The sequence below is a fragment of the Zalophus californianus genome, chromosome 10 (assembly GCF_009762305.2).
Source record: "Zalophus californianus isolate mZalCal1 chromosome 10, mZalCal1.pri.v2, whole genome shotgun sequence".
Classification (NCBI taxonomy): domain Eukaryota; kingdom Metazoa; phylum Chordata; class Mammalia; order Carnivora; family Otariidae; genus Zalophus; species Zalophus californianus.
This window is the reverse complement of record NC_045604.1, coordinates 29470333-29494062: the sequence shown is the minus strand read 5'-3', so window position 1 is coordinate 29494062 and position 23730 is coordinate 29470333. Positions and strand designations below refer to the sequence as shown.

The window sequence follows — 23730 nt, the reverse complement described above, 5'->3', positions numbered from 1 at the left end:
CCAGTTCCCAGGTGGGAATTATTCTACTTCTAGCTCCTTTATAGTTGTTTTTTTTCCTTAGTAGATGATTTTTGTCTAGCCTTGTAGAGTGTTACCTTGTTCATGTGCAGGTCAGTATTCAATCAAATGGGACCCCATACAGAGTTCCCTGTGTAGCTTCCTCCTCTCTGGTACTCTTCCCCACAAGTTTTAGCAACCTAACCCCTCTCTCTCCCAAACTGCAGTCTTGTCTCTTCAACTCAGTGAGACCACCATGGGGAGGGTGGGTTTCCTTTTTCTGTTCAGTGTTCCAGAAAGTGCTTTTAGGCATAGAGGTGAGATGATTGTAGAGCTCTCATTGTTTCCTTTCACTCAGGGATCACAGCCCTATGTTGTCTGTAGTCCAGTGTCTGAGACTAGTTGTTTTATATATATTTTGTCCAGTTTTTGAGTTGTTTGTGGCAGGAGGGCAAGTTTGGTACCATTTACTCCTTCATAGTCAGAAGTGATTGCATTTTAGATAATAATAGATAATATTTATACAGTATTAGGTACGGATACATTTCTGTGCCCTTTATAGTTACTAATCTATTTCATCTCTAACAATTTTTTTTGAGGTTGGTTGTGTTATTATCTACTATTTTGTAAGTGAACAAAATTGGGTACAGAGGTGTTAAGTGCACTATTCTGAGTCACAGAGTTGGTGGAGTGAAGATTTTCCCCAGGCAGCTTGACTCCAGAGCTTACACACTTAATCAGTGCTTTGTGTTCCCTCCATGCTTTGGAGTTCTAGACGTGGAGGATCCATCTTGGAGGAGAGTTCTGGAAGCTAACTGAATCAGATGGGTTGGTTAAAAGAAACTAGTCAGAAGAGACATGATCCAAGAGGTAAATATGAGTTGTTATTGAGGAAGGGAACCAAATGTTAGAGTAATATCAAATAGAAGGCTTGAGAAGATAAGGTTAAAGCTATTAGTGGGAGACAAAGCAAGATCAAGGATCAATGCCAGGTACAAGGCAGGATGAAACAAAATGGTTCAGAACAAGATATGGGTTTCTTTGGGGTTGAAAATGTATTCCTTTATTCAGCCCTGCTGTGTGTTAGGCCCTTTGTAAACTAGACAAGGCCCCTGTTTCAAGTATTCATTTCTGGAATAGCAGAGGTAGGAGAAGCAGAGGGTAGGAGGGAGAGTAGGAGAAGCAGAAGGCAGCAGAGGTAGGTGAAGAGGGGGCAACATGGTAGACAGAAAACAAATATGAGTGAATTAGATAACATCAGGTAGTGCTAACTGCCATGAAGAAAATAAAGCAGCATGATTTGATAAAGAATAATTTAATTGGGAGGCAGGCAGAATCTTTAGGGAAGATCTCCCTGAGGAGATGATATTTTGGCTGGAATTGGAAGAAAAAAGAAACAAATGAATTAGGCATGAAAAGGTCGGAGGGCAGAGCCATGTAGTCAGAAGAGCCAGCAAGTGTAAAATTTCTAGGCCAGAATAGGCTTGTCAGCAAAAAACAGCATGGCTCTAATAAATGAGATCTGAGAGGTAGTCAGGGGCCAATTGTATTGCATCTAATGAATTGTGATCAGATTTTTATGCCAAGTGCAGTGGGAAATCATTGGAAGGTTCTTTATTTTTTATTTTTTTAAAAGATTTTATTTATTTGAGAGAGAACACAAGTGGGGGGAGGGGCAGAGGGGGAGAGAGAAGTAGACTCCCCGTTGAATGGGGAGCCCAACGTGGGGGCTCTATCCCAGGACCCTGGGACCATGACCCAAACCGAAGGCAGACGCTTAACCAACTGAGCCACCCAGGCGCCCCAGAAGGTTCTTTAAAATATAGAGGTGACGTGATCTGATTTGTGTTTTAAAAAGATCACTCATGCTGCTCTGGAGAGGATGTGGTAAGAGTGGGAAGACTAATAAAGCTATTACAGAAATCTTAGCAAGAGCTGGTACCAGCATAGTAGCAATGAAGAGGAAGTGAAATGGTTGGAATTAACCATATCACATATTATTACAAATATTGAACTGAGCTACTTTTAGCTACCTTTGGATATAGTTAAAAAAGAATACTTTTAGCAAGATGACTCTAAAGTATTTATCTAAAGTATTATCTAAATCCTCTAAAATTCTTAAAATGCCAGTCTACATGGTAAGTGAATGACTTGCTTCTAGAAGATTTAGAGAGTGATGGTTTACTCTCTTTTTAGAATAGTAATTATTTTTAAAAGCATAGCATTATATCTTAAAGTGTCTGATTTAAAAATAACTAATAATAGCCTCCATCAAAATGGGTACCATGGAAGAGCACATTAGGATAATTCTGTTGACACTGAATACAGTATCATGGAAGGACTCGTTTCTAGGTCTTCTGGTCAGTGCTAATATGTATTTTATGCATACTCATTCATTAAGGAAATTTGTATATGTGCTGCCGAAGTGAGCACTCATTCAGGAAATTTGTCTATGGGTCATTAATGTGTGTTAAATATGGAGCTACATCATGGGGACACATTCCTCACTTTTAGGACACTTACAGTCTAGAAGGAGAGGCAGGCAAAAAACTAGGCAGTTACTTCATGGTAACTGCTACTGTTAAGTGCTGTGGAACCTATCAGAGGGGCATCTAATCCTAGTCAGAGGTAGGGATTAGTGGTCAAGGAGAACTTTCTGGGTGCTGTGATATTTCATTTAAAACCTAAAGAAATGCCTAGAAATTAGCTTAAAATTTTCTCATGGATAAAAGGAATAGTTAACTGATGATTACATGTAAAAACAGAGAAAAGAAGATGTGAATTTTATTCATTGCCAGACAAGTACTTGTGAAATTTTTAAGTAACGTTTTTAGACTTTTATGGTTTGGTGTTTTTCTGTGTGTGTACATGTATGTATGTGTATGTGTGCATAATAAATAAGCACTGTAATACTGACCACTTGCATAGGAGATGAGTAGAAACTGTGTATAAGTATCTCTGAGTAGGCTGCCTCATATTATCACTTCTTTGATAATTTGAAATATTACTACAAGTTGAAAACAGGAAAGTCTTGTTATTTCTGGTCTTGTTCCTGTGTTTTCCTTCAAAGATGATTTCGGGGCAGCTGCCTCCTGTGATTATTTCCTTTCCTGCAAGACCCTCACAGGCATTTAGTTTTTGTATGAGCTAGTTAGGTAAAAAATTAAATTAATACCGACCAAAAATATTTTTTATTTTATTTTATTACTTATTTATTTTAATTTTTAAGTAGGCTCCATGCCCAGTGTGGGGCTTGAACTCATGACCCTGAGATCAGGAGTTGCACATTCTAGCAACTGAGCCAGCCAGGCACCCCACTATTTTTTTATTTTAACAGTGCCATATAATCTGGGTTCTTCTTTTTTAAGAGTGAAAACTTTAATTTATTTTTTTTTAGATTATTTATTTATTTATTTATTTACTTGACAGAGAGAGAGAGAGAGAGCAAGAGAGGGAACACAAGCCGAGGGAGAAGCAGGCTTCCTGCAGAGCAGGGAGCCCGATGTGGGACTCAATCCCAGGACTCCGGGATCATGACCTGAGCCGAAGGCAGTCGCTTAACCAACTGAGCCACCCAGGCACCCATGAAAACTTTAATTTAGTTAGAACTTTAAACATTCATAAGAAAGGTAAATTGGGAAAATTCAGCCACCCATTTATATTAAATAATTTAGTACTTCAGTTTAATATATTTAACAGTCTCCTACAAGTGTAAGTGAGATAGTTTGTGTTACATGTTTAACATGTAGGTCAAGCTGATGTATTTATATTTATAAAAGTGTCGATTACCATAATCAGTGTTTTAAGAGGTTTATTGGAATACTACTCAGCAGTAAAAAAGGAACAAAACTATGGCTGCATACAACAGCTTACCTGAATCTCCATAGATTTATGCTGAATTTAAAAAGCCATCCAAAAAATTTCATACTGTATGGTTCCATTTGTGTAACATTCTTTAAATGACAATTATAGAACTGGAGAACGATTAGGGGTTGCCAGGGTTTAAAGAGAGGGAAGGGCAGGAGGGAAATATATGTGGCTAGCAAAGGGCAATGGGGGAGAGATCCTAGTAATGGAAGGTTCTATAGTTTGATTGTATCAGTGTCAGTATCCTGATTGTGATACTGTGCTATGGGTTTGCAAGATGTTACCATTGGGGGAAACTGGGTAAAGGGCACATGGACTCTCTGTATTGTTTCTTACAATTGCATGTGAACCTATAGTTATCTCAAAATAAAAAGTTTAATTACAAAAATGTTTATGAAGAATCGATGTTTGAGATTAAAAGAGAATGCTACAATTTGGAGCAGAAATGGTTTCAATGTCTTTTGGTGAATGCTTCACTGCGAATGAGGCTGAATGGTAGTAATTGAGTACTTTGTTTCTAGAGTAGGACAGAACGGGGTTTGCAACAATTGGCTGTTTGACATTAGACTAGTTCTGAAACTCTAAGCTACAGTTTCTTATTGGTAGTAAGGAATGAAAATATTATCCACCTTCTATGATTGTGAGGATTAAATAGAATAGTGCCTGTGAAGCATCTAATGTAGTATTTGACCTATAATAAGAGATCAGTAAACTTTAGTAAATATGATTGATTTTTGTTGCCCAACTTTTATTCCTAGGGTTTTTAAAAGTTAAATATTAGTATATAAGTTATCCAAAATAATATACTTAACTATATATTGTTATATAAAAAATGGTTACTTAAAAGTCCAGGATGAGATGGCTTCACAGGTGAGTTCTATCAAACATTTAAAAAGTTAATACCTATTCTTCTCAAACTATTCCAAAAAAAAAAAAATGAAATGAAAGAAATGCTTCCAAATTCATTCTATGAGGCCAGCATTACTCTAATACCAAAACCAGGCAAACTTCGCACTAAAAAGGAGAATTACAGACCAGTATCCCTGATTGAACATAGATGCTAAAATTCTCAACAAAATATCAGCAAAATGAATTAAAAAATACATTAAAAGGATCATTCACCATGACCAAGTGGGATTTATTCCAGGGAAGCAAGGATGGCTCAATAAATGCAAATCAACCAATGTGATACATCACATTAACAAAATGAAGGATAAAAATCAGTTATTTCAATAGATGCAGAAAAAGCATTTAACAAAATTAAACATCCATTCATGATAAAAACTCTCAACAACGTGGACATAGAAGGAACATATCTCAACATAACAAAGGTTGTATATGACAGACTTGTAGCTAACATTATACTAATTTAATATTATATGTCAACTATGCTTCAGTTTAAAAAATTGTATTATACATTTGAAGGTTTCTAAGAGTAAATCTTAGAAGGTCTCACAAAAAATGGTTACTTGTATAATAAAGCAAAATGATAACTAAAAGGGATAGAATTTATTTTCACTTGATCCTAAAATTTCTTTTTCTTTCTTCCTTCCTTTCTTTTCTTCCTCCTTTCCTTTCTCTCTCTCTCTCTTCCTTTCTTTTTTCTTTTTCTTTCTCCCTCCCTCCCTCCCTCCCCCTCTCTCCCTCCTTTCCTTTCTATCTTTCTTTCTTTCCCTCTCCCTCCCTCCCTTCCTTCCTTCCTTCCTTCCCCTATCTATCTGTCTTCTATCTATCTATCTATCTATCTATCTATCTATCTATCTATCTATCTATCTATCTATCATCATCATCTGTCAGAGGGAGAGAGAGAGAGCCCAAGTAGGGGTAGTGGCAGGCAGGAGAAACAGGCTCCCTGCTGAGCAAGGAGCCTGATGCGGGACTCAATCCCAGAACCCTGGGATCATGACCTGAGCTGAAGGCAGACACTTAACAGACTGAGCCACCCAGGTGTCCCGATCCTAAAATTTCTTTTTTATTTTTTTAATTTCTTTTCAAAATTTTTTAAAAGATTTTATTTATTTGACAGAGACAGCTAGAGAGGGAACACAAGGGAGCGGGAGAAGGAGAAGCAGGCTTCACACCGAGCAGGGAGCCTGATGTGGGGCTCGATCCCAGGACCTTGGGATCATGACCTGAGCTGAAAGCAGACGTTTAACGTCTGAGGCACCCAGACGTCCCTGTAAATTCGTCTTTAGACCTTAGATGACTTAGGTATAGCATATATAAGGATGTGTGTATAAAATGTACTTACCTATTTCTGTGGAAAATGAATATGAGCTTTGTTTCTAAATTATTATTCTAAACTTTTTGTTCTGCTAAAAAGTTAAAAAATATTTGACAGTACATTCTGCCATATGTGCTTTTATCTTCTCTCCTCCCTTTCCCTCCCTTCCCCTACCCTCCAGCCCCCAGTCTCTTTGCTGGTGCACACATGCACACACGCACACACAGTCATTTCAGAACCTTATGAAAACAAGAACATTTTTCTGCATAACTATAGTACCAGGATCACACCAAGAAATGAAATGTTGTTGCAATAATATTATCTAACAGGTAGTCCATATTTATATTTCTGCAATTATTGTGCCTAAAATGTTCTTTATAGTTTTTTCTTTTCCTTTCTCAAACCAGGAACCAATCAAAGATCATTTACTACTTTTAACTAGCCGTGTGTTTTTGTTCTCTTTAAGTCTAGAACAGTTGTCTCCCCCTACCTTATTTTATTATTATTTCATGACATTGACATTTCTGAAGAATGCAAACAACTTAGCTTGTAGACTATACCCTAACCCCCTCTTGTCTGGTTGTTTCCTCCAAATTTGATTCAGATTAAAATTTTTTGGCTTGAATGCTACATAGGTGATGTATACTTTCCATTGAATCTCATCAGGAGGCATATCATGTCAGTTGGTCCCATTATTGGTGGTACTAAGTTTGACCATATTTTCCTTTGTAATTAGGAAGTATTGTGTGAAGTGATACTTTGACATCGATTGCATATTGTTTCCCAGTAATGCTTCACCTAGTGGTTTCAGTATCTGTTGATGATCTGTGCTAAATTAATTACAGCATTGGTGGTTGGAATATGGTGATTTTTAAAATACTTTCATTCCTTTTACATTTCTTATTTGGCATTGTTCTGTAAAGAAAAGCTTTTTCTTTTTCCCCCCATAATGATTATCACCATGGACTCATGGATTCTTTTTGTTTTTAATTCCTTGTAATATAACTCATTGTCATTAATCTTTTTTTATATTCAAGTGGGCCCATATTTGGCCAGAGGGAGCCCCATGCAAGCTGGCTTCTGTAACTTTTTGACATCTCCCCATCAGTCTTTGAATACTTTTTTCTTTCTGACACAAGTGTATATTCCAGTCTCGCTTTGTCCTTTTTCTGTCTCTGACTTGGATTCAGTCATTTTCTAAAGATCCTTGGTTTTATTTTATTTTATTTTAATGGGGGAAATGTTATTTAGATACCAAGATCCGGGCATAGATGTATTTATTGCTACTTTAGTAGTTATTGCTTCTAGGCCCTTTCTTCAAGTTAGGGCTAGGAAAAATATATGTATATAATCATGAGTTCTTACTGATTACCTGTAATTCAAAACTGGAACCATAGAGTTTTTCCATATTTTAATCTTAAAATAAGGAACTGTCCCTAGGACTCCTTCCCAGAGAGGTGCGTCCCCATCCTAATGCAGCTCTTGGTTAGGGACAGTTGCATTGCCTCCTGTGCGCATCTTCATATGGCTGTCCTGGCTGGGATTCACCTCCATCAGCAGTATCTCAGCATCCACCAGCTGTGCTCTAGTTAGAGTGCCGGCAGCATTTTCACAATTGTTTTGTGCATTTTCCAATGTCTGCTGTGGCAGCTTGCGGCCAGGTTGAGTTTCTGCTTGGACAGTCCAGGTTACCTCCTGGTTACAAAGTGGCATAGCTTTTGAGTGGTTTACCCCAACCCTATCCTGGACATAAACCATATTATTTTTAGAGCACAAAATGCCTTGTACTATTATTGTCATCCCATTTTACAGATGAGGATATTGAAGCACAGAGAAATTCAGGACTTTGCTCAAAACCACATAGTAGGTGGCACAGTTGAGGTTGAACCTAGGCTGTCCACTTAAAAAGTCCTTGCTCTTAAGGACTAGACTGTAGGGTTTAAAAAAGAAGTAGTGGAAGATGTGATCTGACAAGAGTGATTATTTTAAGATCATGAGGAACTTTTTTTTTTTTTTAAGGGTGGCACTAGGATTTATTGAACTGTGCCTTAGTACAGGCGCTGGGGCTTGCCCATGGTGCTCTTGATGTATAAAGCCCGGACGTTCTGCCAATTCTTCTTGAGCAAGGACACCAGGAAATTGACCGCTAAGTGGACGTTGTACACAAGCTCATCATCTGTCATCTTCACATGGCGGTGGTGCTCTCTGGTCCTCTGTTTAATACAGGTTGGGTACAACACCAGTAGGTCACGAATAGCAGTGCCATAATTCTCCTGTAGTTTACAGCTAAAATCTTTTTTGGTCAGTGTATACTCCTGACTGTTTCTAAGGCCAGTGCGTTTTTGCTCCTTGGGTCAACCCACTATTGATAGGCTGGATTTTTGATGTGCTATGATTTCCTTACACCAGAGGACAGACATTAGGATTAGAAGTGTCTATTTTTTCTGGAAAATTTCTATTTTCATACCAACTATAGAAATCTCTAAGATTCTAGCTACTTCAAGGTGAAGGGTGATTTATTTTTCTAGACAGTGGGTATTTTAGATATTATTAAAAATAAATTAACATTTGTTTATTTCCATAAGTTTGCATTCTGAATGCCTTTAAGCAGAAGATACCTAATATTGATGATAAAAAGAAAAATACGCTAAATTCTGTTTTCACAGATTTTTATTTCCAATTTCTTATGGCTCCAGCTAATCTAGATAAAAGATATGTAGTTTATTTTTAAAGATCATCATTTATGATCTTTCTTAGATATTACTCAAAATACTAAAATACCTCACTATCTAGAAAAATAAATCACCCTTCACCTTGAAGTATTTATAAAGATACTTTGCAAACATGTGGATAATGGCTTACTTAGAGCCAGAAATGGTGATATATGAGGTATTTATACTGGAAAAGTGGGAGAAGAGTGTCACAAATTAATCTGATTTTTTTGAGTAACAGCTTAAGCTATAGTTGACTTACCATATAATTCACCCATTTGAAGTGTACAATGTAATGGTTTTTAGTATATTCAGAATTGTACAGGCATCTCCACAATCAATTTTAGAAAATTTTTATCAAACTGAAGAGAGACCCTACACCCTTTACTATCACCATCCTATCTCCACATCTCCCACCCCCAACCCTGAGCAAATGCTTATCTACTTTCTATCTATATATATTGCCCATTTTGGACATTTCATATAAATGGAATAATATGTATTTGTGTGTGTGTGTGTGTGTGTGAGATTGGCATCTTTTACTTAGCATATTGTTTTCAAGGTTCATCTGTGTTGTATATATCACTATTTTATTGCTGAATTGTATTCCATTGTATGGAATATCTATATTTTGTTTATCCATTCATCAATTGATGGACATTTGGGTTGTTTCTGCCTTTTCGTCTATTATGAATATTTATGAACAGATTTTGTGTGGACATATATTTTTATTTCTCTTGCATATATATACCTAAAAGTAGAATTGTAGGACCAAATGGTAATTCTTTGTTTCATTTTTTGAGGAACTGCCAAACTCTTTTGCACAGCAGCTGCATCATTTTACATTTTCACTAGCAGGGTATATAAGGGTTCTGATTTCTCCACATTCTTGCCAACAGTTGTTATTATGTGACTTTTTAATTATAGCCTTCCTAATGGGTGTGTAGTGGTATTTCAGTAGGTTTAGTGCTATTTTACTTTTATCTCCATGTAAACTAAAGATAAATGAAACATACAGTAAACCTGTTTTAAAAATAAATAATATGCAAGGTATAATTTCCCGAGTTGGAATTAACTTTGATGAACCACAGTCTGGTATGTATATGCTGTGCATATCATTTTAGCAGAATAATTCAAATACTTTATGTTCATGATTGATTTGTTAAGTCTTGGCTCCCTCCTATATCCCTCTAGGACTGCTTGGACATGGTAGGTGCTAGAGCTGCTATACCACAGTAGGCCAAGTAAGACCTGGGTTCTTTTTAGGAATTTTTTTTTAAGTTCTGTGTCTAAATCTGATACAAGAATAGTAAGAGGCATGCAATACTAGCACTTCTGTCTTACTAATTTATGAGGCTTAATTAAACACTCTTCTTTATGTCATAACTTTAACACTCATTTCTAATACATAAATGTAACTTATGTAGACTCTACTGATTGGAGGTAACAAAAATATAACTTTTGTAACAAAGATATAGAACCTGCTATTGGCCTTTGTATGATACTTTAAGCTCTCTTAAGTAAATTCGTTGGGATTCTGTATCCTTTCCTTTTCCATTGGAACTGCTTTTATTCTGTAAGCGGTCTTTATACTGCTGCCCTGAGATGGCCCATTCTACTCTGCCACCCGGTGGTGGCAGCTGTTACTTCTAACCTTTGCAGCCTCACCTCTTACTGCAATATGCACCACTCCGAGGGGAGCATCCAGATGAGTCTGCAATGTTGGTGTCAGATGGTATGGGCTCCAGAGCCAGACTTCTAAGTTTGAATCCCTACATCACTACCTCCTTGCTGCGTAACCTTGAACAGGTTACACAGTTTTCTCATCTGTAAAATAAATGTAATAATAGTTCCTCTCACAGGGTTGTTGTATTGAGTTTAATACAAATGCTGAAAACATTATATGGCACATAGTACTCTGTGTTAGCTGTCATCGTTATTATTCTGATCTTAATGTTTTAGGTTAGAAATTACATATGTATATTTTATTTAGAGATATAAATTGCTCTGTACTGATTATAGCCTAGAGTTTATTTCTTTTTACTATTGATCTTTTCTAGATACATTTATGTATGTGCTTTTCTATTTGCAGCTTTATCTGCAGTTTTATTTACATTATGTATATTATAAGTACTATGTACTTATATAAGGTAGGAAGTTTTTTATTTGCAGCTTTCCCCTTTCTGTTTTACATAATTTTTAATTTACCTCTATCACATATTGTAAAGTTAAAGGGTAAAAAAAAAAATACTAAAATTTGAAAGTTTTTAGTTTACTTATTTATTTTTAAAATTTTTAGTTTAAAAGTGGCTGAATATCATATAGAAATAACTGTAAGGACAAGAGTGAAATTCTTAAAAATTTGTTTTTGAATTTGTAGAAGTAATTAGTAAAGTGAGAAAATGTTTTTGTTTTGAAAATGTATTACTAATTAGTTATACTTAGTGTTACTATCCTAATTTTTGAAGTAAATGATAGATTTTATATGCATTTTTTTTGCATACTATAACAAGGTAGTTTCTAAGTAAGTTTTTTTTGCAGCTTTTCCCTTCCTGTTTTGTATGTTATATGTATATATCCATACATGTATGGATATACATACAGGTATGCATATATGGGTGTGTGTGTATATATATCTTGAACATTACTATGTACGGTTTTGTTTTAAACTAGTTTTAAACTAGCCCTAGTTTATACTGTCTTCAAAACAAATTCTAGATAGATTTAAAGTAATAGAAAAAAGGACAATATTTCCATATTCTTGGGGTGGGGGGAAGCCTTTTGTAAACATGAGGTAAATTCTGGAGCCATAAAGAAGAACATTAAGATTGAGAGATTTTACCAAGAATATGTTTAGAACTTCCCTATAGCTTACTATACTCTAAACAAAGTTGAAAATCCAAAGGCAAACTAGGAAAATGTATTTGCTATCAGAATGACACAGAGCTAATGTTCCTAATATATAAAGAGCTCTAACAAATCAAGAAATAAAGAAAGATGAGTATCCCAAAGAGAAAAATAGGCAAAAGATATGAGGAGGCAGTTTTCCAAGGAAAAAATACAAGTTCTTTGTTTAACATTTAAAAAGATGCTCATTGTTCAGAGAAATGCAAAGTCAAACAAGAGTGGGTATTTTGGTAACCTTTCAGACTGATACATATGATAAAAAGTGAATGATACCAAATGCTGGCAAAAAATGTGGGGAAACAGGCACAGTGATAACATTCTTGACAGGAGATAAAGTTTGCCACAAACTTTCTAGGAAGCAGATTAATGGTTATTTATGAAAACTTAAAATGTGGCTGCTCTTGGGCCCAGTAGCTCCACAATAATTATCTCTAGAGAAAGATAATATTGTAGTATTGTTTGTAATGCCAGAGAATAGGAAACAGTGTGAATGTTTACCTATTTGATGTGCATTAAATGTTTTTGTAAGAATACATACCAAACTGTACCCATTGCTAGGGGAGGAGGACTAGGAGAGAGGTAATTTCTACTTTATGTACTTTGTAATGTTTGGAACTTTTAGGAATCACCATATAACAACACTTTTGTATTTAAAAACAAGCAAACATATAAAACACCAACAAACAAAAAAGGCAAGGAAAGATTGGAAGTCCTGGGCTGCTAGGTGAATAGGATGAGGAAGAAGCTGGAACCAGGAGAATCAGAGTTCTTTGTCTCCTTCAAGTGTGAGAAATGTTGATGGTCTGCCCTGGAACTGTGGCAATCAGTAGATTTGAGAGACATTTTAGAAGCAGAATCTATAAACTTCTGCGGATGTGAAGCCCGAGGCAAGAGCATAGTCAGGGATCAGAGATTGACTGGTACCATTAATAATCAGCGCAGCAGACATAGCATTTTGAAGTTTGTAAATTATAGTGCTGAGTAAATGATTGCAATGTTATTAAAGATAGGAAAAACAGGAAAAAGAACATTTTCTGAGTGTCTTAAAGATCCTCAGTAATTATTTCAATGATAAATTAGTTTGGTTCATTTAACTCATCTCTCATTTGTATTTTCTTAAGGCTTGTCTTTTGTAGTCTTTAGTTCTGTTACTCTTTGTTAGGAATTACTATTAATATTTTAAAATACATAAACAGCAGTTTCTAAGTGTAATTTTTAAACTCTGTGTTTTTGTTTTATATTTGCAGAGTGCTCATTTGGCCATGATAGATACCCTAATGATGGCTTATACCGTAGAAATGGTCAGTATAGAGAAAGTAATTGCGTGTGCTCAACAGTATTCAGCTTTTTTTCAAGCCACGGATCTGCCCTATGATATTGAGGATGCTGTCATGTACTGGATTAATAAGGTAGGAATATACTCACTCGAGTAAAAATGAGTCTCATAACTAGAAAAAGTGAAATCCTCAATTATGCATTGCCACTCTGCTACAGGTTGCAGGTTTTCTCTGCCCAAAATTCTTATGTTGAAATCTTAACCCCCAATGTGATGATATTAGGAAGTGAGGCCTCTGGTAGGTGATTAGGTTATAATGGGATTAAGGCCCCCCGTATAAAAGAGGCCCTGCGAGCTCCCTTGCTCCTTCTACCATGTGATGTCACAGCAAGGAGATGGCCAAGAAGCAGGCCCTCACCAGACACCAAATCTGCTGGTCCCTTGATCTCGGACTGCCCTGCATCCAGAACTTTGAGGAACTAGAGGGTATTATGCTAAGCGAAATAAGTCAGTCCGAGAAAGACAAATATATGATTTCACTCATATGTGGGATTTAAGAAACAAAGTAGATGAACATAGGAGAAGGGAAGGAAATATAAAATAAGATAAAAACAGAAGGAGGCAAACCATAAGAGACTCTTGACTATGGGAAACCAACTGAGGGTTGCTGGAGGGGAGATGAGTGGGAGGTTGGGGTAACTGGGTGAGGGAGATTAAGGAGGGCACTTGATATAATGAACACTGGGTGTTATATGCATGGATGAATCACTAAATTCTGTCCCTGAAACTAATAATATGCTATATGTTAACTAAATTGAATTTAAATAAAAAAAAGAAAGAAATTTCTGTTGTTTATAAGCCACCTATTCTGTGGTTATTTCCGTTACGGCAGCCTGAACAGACTAAGGCACACTCCATTACTGTTTTTGTTTTAAATCAAAATGAAAGCTAAAGTTAAGTTACTTAAAATTTCCCATTACCTTTTGAGTAAAAAAAAAAAATTCTGTTAAAATGATTAAAATAGATTTCTACATAGTCTGCAATGTCTATAATTGCATTTAATAATGATTTAGTTCATATCAGGTAATTATAAAATTTCCTAGCACTCAGAGTAGGGTATTATACACTGTGAGTGCTGAGTAAATATTTTTTGAATACAAGAATGAAATAATTTTGTCCTATTTCCTATTATGTGATTCTTAGGTTTGCTTGACTAAGTTGCATAAGATTGTATCAATTGTAGATTCCTTTTGGAAATTTTTATGGAACTGTGATTAGTTATTTGTGCTCTGACGATGCTTAAATTGTCAATTTATCACTCCCTTTGCCAGAATGAGTAATTAATTCCTCTTGATTTGCATTCATTTGCAACTATTACTCCAGAGAAAGTGAAACCTTATCCATGAGCAAGACCTGAGCAGATTAACAAGGTTATATCTTCAGGTATCCTTTCTTGAATGCTTGCATAACAAGAAGCTATAAATGTAAAAACTTCATTTATCATCATTATCAATATCAATGTAGAAGGCCCGTTTAATACTCTGCCCCTGGAGTTCCTTTATTTCTTCATCATTAGCGATCTTTTTCTGCACTCCTCTTTAGCTATGGAGAATTATGGTTACATCCTAGACCTATTCATCATCAGGATATAACCTTAATATCCTATTGCAAGCATCTCATTATTAAATAATTCCTTCACTTACTCTAATACCCCCTGCTATTAACAGTATTCAACTTCATTATGAGTTCCAAACCATTGAGCCTGTTAATTCTTACAGGCTTTTTCCTTTTTGAACTAGATTCTTGCAAGTCCTGTCAGTTATTCTCCCTCCTTTTCCCTCCCTGTGATTTATCTGATAAAACCCTGGTTGAGCTCGGTTACCCACCTTCTATCTAGGGTGCAGATATGGAGATAAATATTGGAGATATTATGGAGATAAATATTGCTGGAGAAATTTACACAAGGAAGCCAGTTTCACTTTAAATTTATAAGTACAAACTTCAGATGGACACTCAGTGCTTACTGCCAGGCTAAGAAGCGTGTCCCTAAGAAGTTCACTTCCCCACATTTCAAGACGATTTCATCCTTTCTTCTCTAGTCCTCACACTTTCTATAATCCATCCCCTGTTACTGTCAGTTGAGGACCTTGCCTCATCCTTTTTTGAGACCAGAGATGGGGAGCCATCAGGTGGGAATTTTCTTGCCACCAAATCTGTAAACCTTTCTGCATCAGTACTCCTTCTTTCTTTTCTGCTGTTAAAGTAGAGAGTCTCCCCCTCCCACATCCTATCAAAGGGCAGTTTCTCTTTACTTACTGCTCTAGAGTTCTTTCTTCTTTTGTCCTGGTCTTTGATCCTCTGCTTTGGTTCTTGTCAAGCTTTCATGTGCGTTATGAGTCACCTGGGAACTTGTTAAAATGCAGGATCTGACTTGATGGGTCTGGGATCTGGGTGGAGAGTCTGCATTTCTAAGAACAGGTGATGCTAATGCTACTGGTGTGTGGACCACACTGTTATTCCCTCCCTCTCCTGCATCATCCAGTTCTCCCTCCCTATTGGGTCATTCTCCCAAGAATATAGACTTACTGTAGTGTTTCCCATCCTGATAAACAAAACTTCCCAATCCAGATACAACCCCGTTCCTCCATAGACAGAACCTCTCCCAAGAGTTGTTTACTCATTCACTAGCCTTCTCTGCTCTCTCTCCCATCCCCATTCCTATCCTGAGATTGCTCCTGAGTTGGTTTGGAAGATGGCTTCCATTTTGACAAATCCAGTAATACTTCTCTGTACTCATCTTAAATTCAGTCTTCTAAATCATGTGTGACCCTTCTAAAGTTTCAGTGGAGAACCCAGGGTGTTGGCAGGACTCGAGTGCCACACCATGTCCTCTGCAGCAGGCCGCTTCTTCAGCCTGCCAGCGCTTGTCCCCCCTCTGTGCTCCTTGGGGTCTTTCTATACCTGCATAGTTCAGGGCTCAGCCAGGGATTTGAGGGCAGCTTTTACATGGAGCTGGGGTCTCCCTCGTAGTGATTCCTTCTTTCCCAGGATACTCTTCCTCAAAGTCTAGCCATTCTCACAGTCTCAGATTTCTCCCTCAGTTCCTCATTCCAACGAGACTAGTTTTCTGCTTGAGTTCTAGCCACTGTGCATTGTGTGGATTGAGGAGAAAGCCATAGAAACATAGATTTCACTCAACATGTTCCTTTCTTTCAAAGGTCATGTCCTTTCCCATTTCTGCCTGCTTTTGGTTGTTCTCCAGTACTTTCAGCAGTTGCTTTTTATATTTTGTCTGGTTTATAATTGTGGTTCTGGGAAGCTTAGTGTAATAAATGCTGTTCCGCTATTACCAGAACCAGAACTCTGTTAGAGTGTCTTCTTACAATGTAACTTGAATCATGTCATTCCTTTGTTAAAACTCATTTTCAGTTTACACTGAAAATGCAGAATGTGCCGTGGCCTACAGAGTACATCTAATCTGACCCTGTGTACTTCTCCATCCTCGGCTCATGGCCACTGCTGTCCTTTCTCACTACTGTCACTTCATTCCAGCTGTATGCCTCACCCCTGGGTCTCTGATCATGTCTCCTGTTCCTGGGCAGCTCATCTCCCAAGGTTTTGTATGGCTTCCATTCATCATTTCTCAGTTTAGGTCACACTTTTTCCTCACAACCTTATCTGAAGTAGGCATCTGTCATGTCTTATTTTCTGCTGTAACACTCCATTTCTTTACATCATAGCACTTTTGAGAGTTTGTAATTACTTTGCTAAATCGCTTAAACAAACTAGAATAATCTATGTGAGGACAGGTACAGTGCCCATCTTTTTTTAGTCTTGGTGCCTAGACTAGTGCAGTGCTTGGCAGAGAGATGATATTTAATAGATCAAAGAGTTAGGTAAAGTTACAGAATTAAGCTAGGCATGTTAGAACTTTGGGATTCTCTAGAAGGATAAAGAATTCATTTAACTGGGAATGTGTACCACCTTTATGCAGCCATATCCACCTATTCAGTTTTTAGATAAAGATTGAAACCCTTTGATTCAACCTGAACCTCCTAGTGTATTTTTTTCTTGCTCCAGTCTACCAATTCCAGCTTCAATATTTATTCTCTCATCATGACTTCATTCTTGACTCTCAGATTTAGTATGTATTTGTTCCTTTTGGCTCTTATTTTGATTCACCCTAAGTTGCTATTTTTTCTGGATAATACACCCATAGGTATAAAAAACTTATCATAGAAAAATGGGAATAACATGGCTAACTTCAGCATTATTGGCTGAAAATGAATTTGAACTTAAAAACAAGCAAAACCACAGAAGACAAAATTATACTAAATGACTAAATCCATGCAGGGGTACACAGAAGTTATGAACACATGAACCTTACATTATTTGGCCCTACCTCTCTTTCCAGTTTTATCTTAAAATCCCTCTTTTGGGTTCAACGTTTTTCAGCCATACTGTTTTTTCAGTTCCTCAAACATACCACGTTTCCCCCAACCACAGGGCCTTTGCTTGTATTGTTTATTCTTTGTCTGGAATGCTGTATTTTCTATTTTTATCATGGCCAGCTTTTCATCTTTAGGTCTCAGCTTAAGTACCTCTCTGATACATCCAGCCTTCCTAAAATAGATCCCCCCTGCCCCATTCTTTTCTTCTCACATCTTTATTTACAGCTCTTCTAATGAATTGTCTTTTTTTTTATTGGTCTCTTGCCCCTTTTTTTTGGTTCTATGAGTATAAGGATCATTCTGAATTTATATGTTATTGTATCCCTAGCCTCCTAATACAATGTCTGGCATGTAACTAGCATTCAGTAAGTAGCTGTTTGAATGTGTGAATAAATAAATGAATGAATAGTGGTTTAAAATGTTAATATGTGACCAGTCTACTCTTTGAACAGAATTAGATAAAAACTTTTTGAAAAATCATGAAGTTATTTCCAAATTGATAGATCAATTACAACTATATGATAATGAATTAGAAAGTATTTTTTAAATTATTTTTTAATTAAAAAAATTTTTAAAGATTTTATTTACTTATTTGTCAGAGAGAGAGAGCACAAGCAGGGGGAGAGGCAGGCAGAGAAAGAAGCAGGCTCCCTGCTGAGCAAGGAGCCTGATGCGGGGCTCGATCCCAGGACCCTGGAATCATGAGCTGAGTCGAAGGCAGACGCTTAACTGACTTAGCCATCCAGGTGTCCCTGAAAGTATTTCTTTTTTAACTTAAAAAAAACAACACACACACACACACCCTGAAACAACAAAAAAAGATAAATTTTCCCAGTCAGAAAACTGGTTTTAGTCCTGTCACCCCTCTCTGCCTAACCTTCCCCACTGTACAATTGGTAAATTGACCAAAATGCTTCAAGATGCATGTAAGTTATAAAACTGCCTTATAACACATATATTACCAAGACAGAAAATATTAGTGATTTTGGCAACATGTCAGATTAAGACTACAGCTCTCCTGTCAGATTAAGACCACAGCTCTCCTGGTTATAAACACCTCAACATGTTTGATAAAATGGAATTAGGAAAGTTTATAATATATAGCTGTGCTTTAAAGAAAGAAAAGGAAGTTCTCAGGTACCAGAAACAAAGTGGGGACTGAAAGTTTTGGTGGCTTTCTCAGTGGGCTACGAGCCTAGACTGGAGTCATTCATTCATTCATTCATTCATTTATTTTATTGTATTGTATTTTATTTTTTTAGGTTTTATTTATTTGAGAGAGAGCAAGAGGTGGAGTGAGAGAAAGAGCACGAGCCAGGGAGGGAGGGAGGGACAGAGAGAGAGGGAGAAGTGGGCTCCCCACTGAGCAGGGAGCCTGACGTGGGGCTCCATCCCAGAACCCTGAGATCAGGACCCGAGCCAAAGGCAGATGCTTAACTAACTGAGCCACCCAAGTCCCTAGACTGGAGTTTTAAAATCACCTGGACACAAGATAAGGTCTTAGTTTTGCCTGCTGTGGGACATTGGAACTGCAACCTGTTTAGACCCACAAAGTTAAGACACATGAAAAGCTGTACCCTCAGTAAAAGGGAGAGCGTGCTTTTAAGTGCCAGAAGACCCAACTACAGTTAGTTTAAAGGATTTATTATCTCACATAGCAGCACGTCTGGAGGTAGGGCATATCCAGGGTTAGTTAATTTAGGGGCTCAGCAGTGTCAACAAGAATGCAGGGGATTTCTATCTTTTCTGTTATTCTTAACCGTGTATGATATTTCCACTCATGGTTGTATAATGGCAGCAGTGTATAATGATTCCAGGGATCATATGTAGTAAGAATAATGTCTGGCAAAGGTGAGAGGGTCTTCTGGACTCTTCTATTTACAAGGAAGACTTTCCCTCAGCTGGTCCTCTCACCAGGAGGTCCCAATGACTAAGATTGGTTCTCATGCCTATACCTGAACCACCTTCTAGAAAGAAGAACGAGGCTATCATGATTGTCTTAGGCTAGACCAGACAGAGGTCTAGGTCTGGGAAAGAGGCTTCTTTCTCCTTCTCTCATGTAGGAACATGAGTACCCAACTGATGAGCAGGGAAAAAAAGGGAGAAAGCAACACATTAATAGAATACTAGTAGCAGGCCAGTGATATTTTTCTGGCACCTGTCAAAGAAGCAAATTTAAAAATACTCTGAAAGTTCACTTCCACACCCAAAGCCATGAGTCCTTCAGGCAGTGGGGGAGGGAGTATCTTCGCTTCATATGCGAAAGTACTGACAATCAAAAATTATGAAACACATGAAGAAGTGATCTAGCACATATAAGAGTTATTAGTAAAGGTAACAAATGACGGTTACACTGCAAGAACTTCCAAGAGTAGAACAGTCTGAAAAAGACTAGAAAAATAAATGTTTAAATGACCAAAAATAAAACATGGAATAACAACTATAGGAAAGAATAAGGCACCATGGGAGGGAGGTGGGTGGGGGATAGGCTAGATGGGTGATGGGTATGAAAGAGGGCACCCGTTGTGCTGAGCACTGGGTGTTGTATGTAAGTGATGAATCACTGAGTTCTACTCCTGAAACCAGTATTGCACTGTATGTTAACAAAAATTAAAAAAAAAAAAATAAGGCACCATGGAGGGCATAATGGAAAAAGAACCAAATATAACTTTAGAAATGAAAAATTTTAGTCACTGAAAATCAAAAGTTTAAAATAGAAGATTTGACGTAGTTGAAGAGGGAGTTAGGTAACTGAGAGGAAATTACCCAGAAGGAAGCCCAGAGAGGTGAGATGGAACATATGAAATCAAGGTTCATAGATAGGTCTGTAGGCCTACTTGGAATTCCAAAAAGAGATTATCAGAGAGAAGTGGGGGAGAGAGAATATATTTGAAGAGATACAAAATTTTTTTTTTTTTTAGATTTTATTTGTTTGAGAGAGAGCACGAGCAGGGAGAGGGGCAAAGGGAGAGGGAGAAGCAGACTCCCCACTGAGCGGTTGCAGGCTCTATCTGAGACCCTGAGGTCATGACCTGAGCCAAAGGCAGATGCTTAACTAACTGAGCCACCCGGGTGCCCCAAGATATAAAATTTTCTACAACAAAGAAACTTTCAAATTCAGGAAACACAGTGAGTTCCAACCAGGATAAATTAAAATAAATCCACACTGACACATGTATAGTAATAAATCTGCAGAACTCCAAAAATAAGAGAGTCTTAAAAGAATGGCAGATAGACTATAGTAGACTTTTTAACAGTAATGTTTGCAACCAGAAGGCAATGCAGCAAAATCTACAAAGTGTTGAAGAAAAATAGCAATGAACCTAGGGTTCTAGACTTTTTGTTCAAGATTAAAGGTGAAATCAGGATTTGTTCAAAGAAAGACAGTTCATCACTTCCCTTGCAGAAAGAACTACTAAAAAGATGGTACTTCAGTAAGAAGGAAATTGAACCTAGAAGAAAGAAGTGGGATGTAGGAAGCAATGATAAGCAAAATCAATGTACATATGAGTAAATGTAAATAAGTATTACAGAAAATCATACTAATTTTGAGACCCATAAGAAGGAAGAACTATAATTCTAGGTGAAATAACATGGAGATGAGAGGAGGTGATTTGATTTAAAGCCTTTGTAAGGTCAACTTTAGACTTATATTAAAGCAAGGACACACATTACAATTTTGTGTTTTAAATTATTTTTATTCTTACTATTTTTTTAAGTAATCTCTACACCCAGCCTCGGGCTGGAACTTGCAGCCCCGAGATCAAGAGTTTTGTACTCTGCTGACTGAGCCTGCCAGGCACCCTACTATTTTATATTTTATAATGAAAAAAAAAATTAAAGGCTAGTGTGTATTTTTAAATTAATGCATATTTTAAATTTAATATATCATCTTAGCAAATTTATTTTTAATTCATATGGCTAAAGTTTAGTTTACTAGCCCCCAACACTGGTTCAGGGGGTGAACTACCTCAAAGTCATCATGAGCTCTGTGATACATTTCTTTAACTTTTATCCTTGAGTTGCACAAAAAATACCATGATTTAGCTTCAGTGGTAGAACTTTGTAGCCAGCATTTGGGAACCAGTTTGAGAGTCACTAAGCTAATTAGTTCATTTCTCTGTCTTGGGTACCCAAGTAGGTTAATAGCGTGGCATGTCTTGTCATGTCTACAACATGTCTTGAAGTTTTCTTTTATTCTCCCTGTTGTGAAAGTTTATGAATTATCAACATGTAAAATTTTCTTATAATCATGATTTTGATATTTAGGATGACTGATACCATTACAACAGCTTAAAGTATTTTATTAGGGTTTGTTGAAGCCCTTAACAGACATTCAGCTATCTGGTATCGCTTTGGGGATATATTGTTTATAAGCAATGGCTGTAGTTTCTATCTATGGTATATGTGCTGTGTATCCACTTTACTTGATACATTTTACACATTATCTCTTTTATGCTCTGTATTGTCTCAGCTACTTATTTAATTATTTATTATTATTTCAGTATTAACCAGTTTCTGTGGGTTACAAATCCAAGCACTGCTTAACTACATCCTCTGGCTCAGAGTCTGTGACAAGGCTGCAGGCAAGGGTTTGGCCAGGCCTTCAGTGTTATCTGAAAGTGTGGAGTGTTATCTGAAAGTGTGGCTATGGAAGGATCTAATTCCCAGTTCATGTGGTTGGTTGTTGGCAGGGCTCAGTGCAGGCAGTTGGACTGAAGGCCTCAGTTTCTTACTGTCTCTGCTCCATAGGGTAGCTCACAGCATAGAGGCTTGCTTCATCAAAGCCAATAAGAGAGTCGGCTAGCAAGATGGAAATTAGAGTGTTATGTAACATGATCACTGACATAATAGCCTATCACTTTAGTTGTATTCTGTTGGTTAGAAGCAAATTAGGTCCTGCCCACACTCAAGGGGATCAATGGGGACCATTTTAGAGCTGTAATACACCAAATCACTTTATGAAGTAGCTTTTATTCAAACTAGCATCTGAGGCTGAGAGGCATCAAGAAATTATTAAGGTCATAGCTTGTAAGTGCAGGTTTTGATTCAGACCCAGGTCTTTTCTAATGCTGCTTTCTCTTAGAGTATGTTATACAACCAAATTGATGATCTAAGAGATTAACTAGGAAATCTTAGAGTGCTGCAGATTCACATACCAAAATAAATCTGTTGATTAAATCGCTTATAACCCCTTAGAAATATCATGAATAGAGAAGACTCTTAGTGATTATTGTTAATTAAATTTATCATAAATTGGTTGCCTGGGTGGCTTGCCTTCAGCCCAGGTCATGATCCCAGGGTCCTGGGATTGAGCCCCCGCATCGTGCTCCCCACTCAGCAGGGATCCTGCTTCTCCCTCTGCCTCTGCCTCTGTCTCTTATGAATAAATAAGTACAATCTTTTTTAAAAATTTATCATAAGTTGAAAGTCTCCATTTGTTTTTAGCCACTGAACTGAATTTTAGGTAATAGAAGAGTTCAGAAAATTATAGGTTTAATTTAGAGTTATGGTAGTTGATAATGGCATTAATCAGAGTGCCGTAATTAAACAACCTGAACATTTATTTTTCATTACTAGAGCGACCTTAAAATCATTAGCTCAAAATCCAGAATTGTTTAAAGTATTCTTAAGAAATATTTTATGTACAACATAGACTGTTTCTAACCTTTTTGGATTATGGATGTTTGAATAATCTAATAGGAGATAAAGTAGACCTTCTCCCAAGAAAGTTCTCAAAGGGAAAATTTTTTCATCTATTTTAGCTGTGGCCTTATGACTGCAGTAAAACGCTCTCATGATTCAGGGACATGTCTATGAAATCACAGATTAAGAACTTGATTCAAAGTGTTTTCTATAATGTGTGTACACACACACACACACACACACACACACACACACACACACACACACACAGAGGAATAATATTTAGCCATTAAAAAAGAAGGAAATCTTGCCCTTTGCAACAACATGGGTAGATCTAGAGTATAATGCTAAGTGAAATAAGTCCGAGAAAGACAAATACCATAAGATTTCACTCATATGTGGAATTTAAGAAACAGAATAAACAAAGGGAAAAAAAGGACAGAAACCAAAAAACAGACTCTTAACTATAGACAAAAAACAGATGATTACCAGAGGGGAGAAGGGTTGGGGGGTGGTTGAAATAGGTGAGTGGATGAAGAGTACACTTACCTCCATGAGCACTGAGTCATACACAGAATTGTTGAATCACTATATTGTACACCTGAATCTAATATAGCATTGTATGTTACCTATCCTGGAATTGAAATAATA

The 23730-nt window shown here is 37.0% G+C and overlaps 1 protein-coding gene across 6 annotated transcripts in view; it reads left to right on the top strand.

Annotated features, from left to right (window-relative positions):
• The window catches only part of CAMSAP2 (calmodulin regulated spectrin associated protein family member 2), a 107246-nt gene that overhangs the window by 43580 nt on the left and 39936 nt on the right, over nucleotides 1–23730 (top strand). For all 6 annotated transcript variants that reach the window (XM_027610254.2, XM_027610258.2, XM_027610256.2 and 3 more), the window contains exon 3: nucleotides 12954–13115. In XM_027610254.2, coding sequence (XP_027466055.1) covers nucleotides 12954–13115 — 162 coding nt within the window. The remainder of the gene's footprint in view (nucleotides 1–12953; nucleotides 13116–23730) is intronic.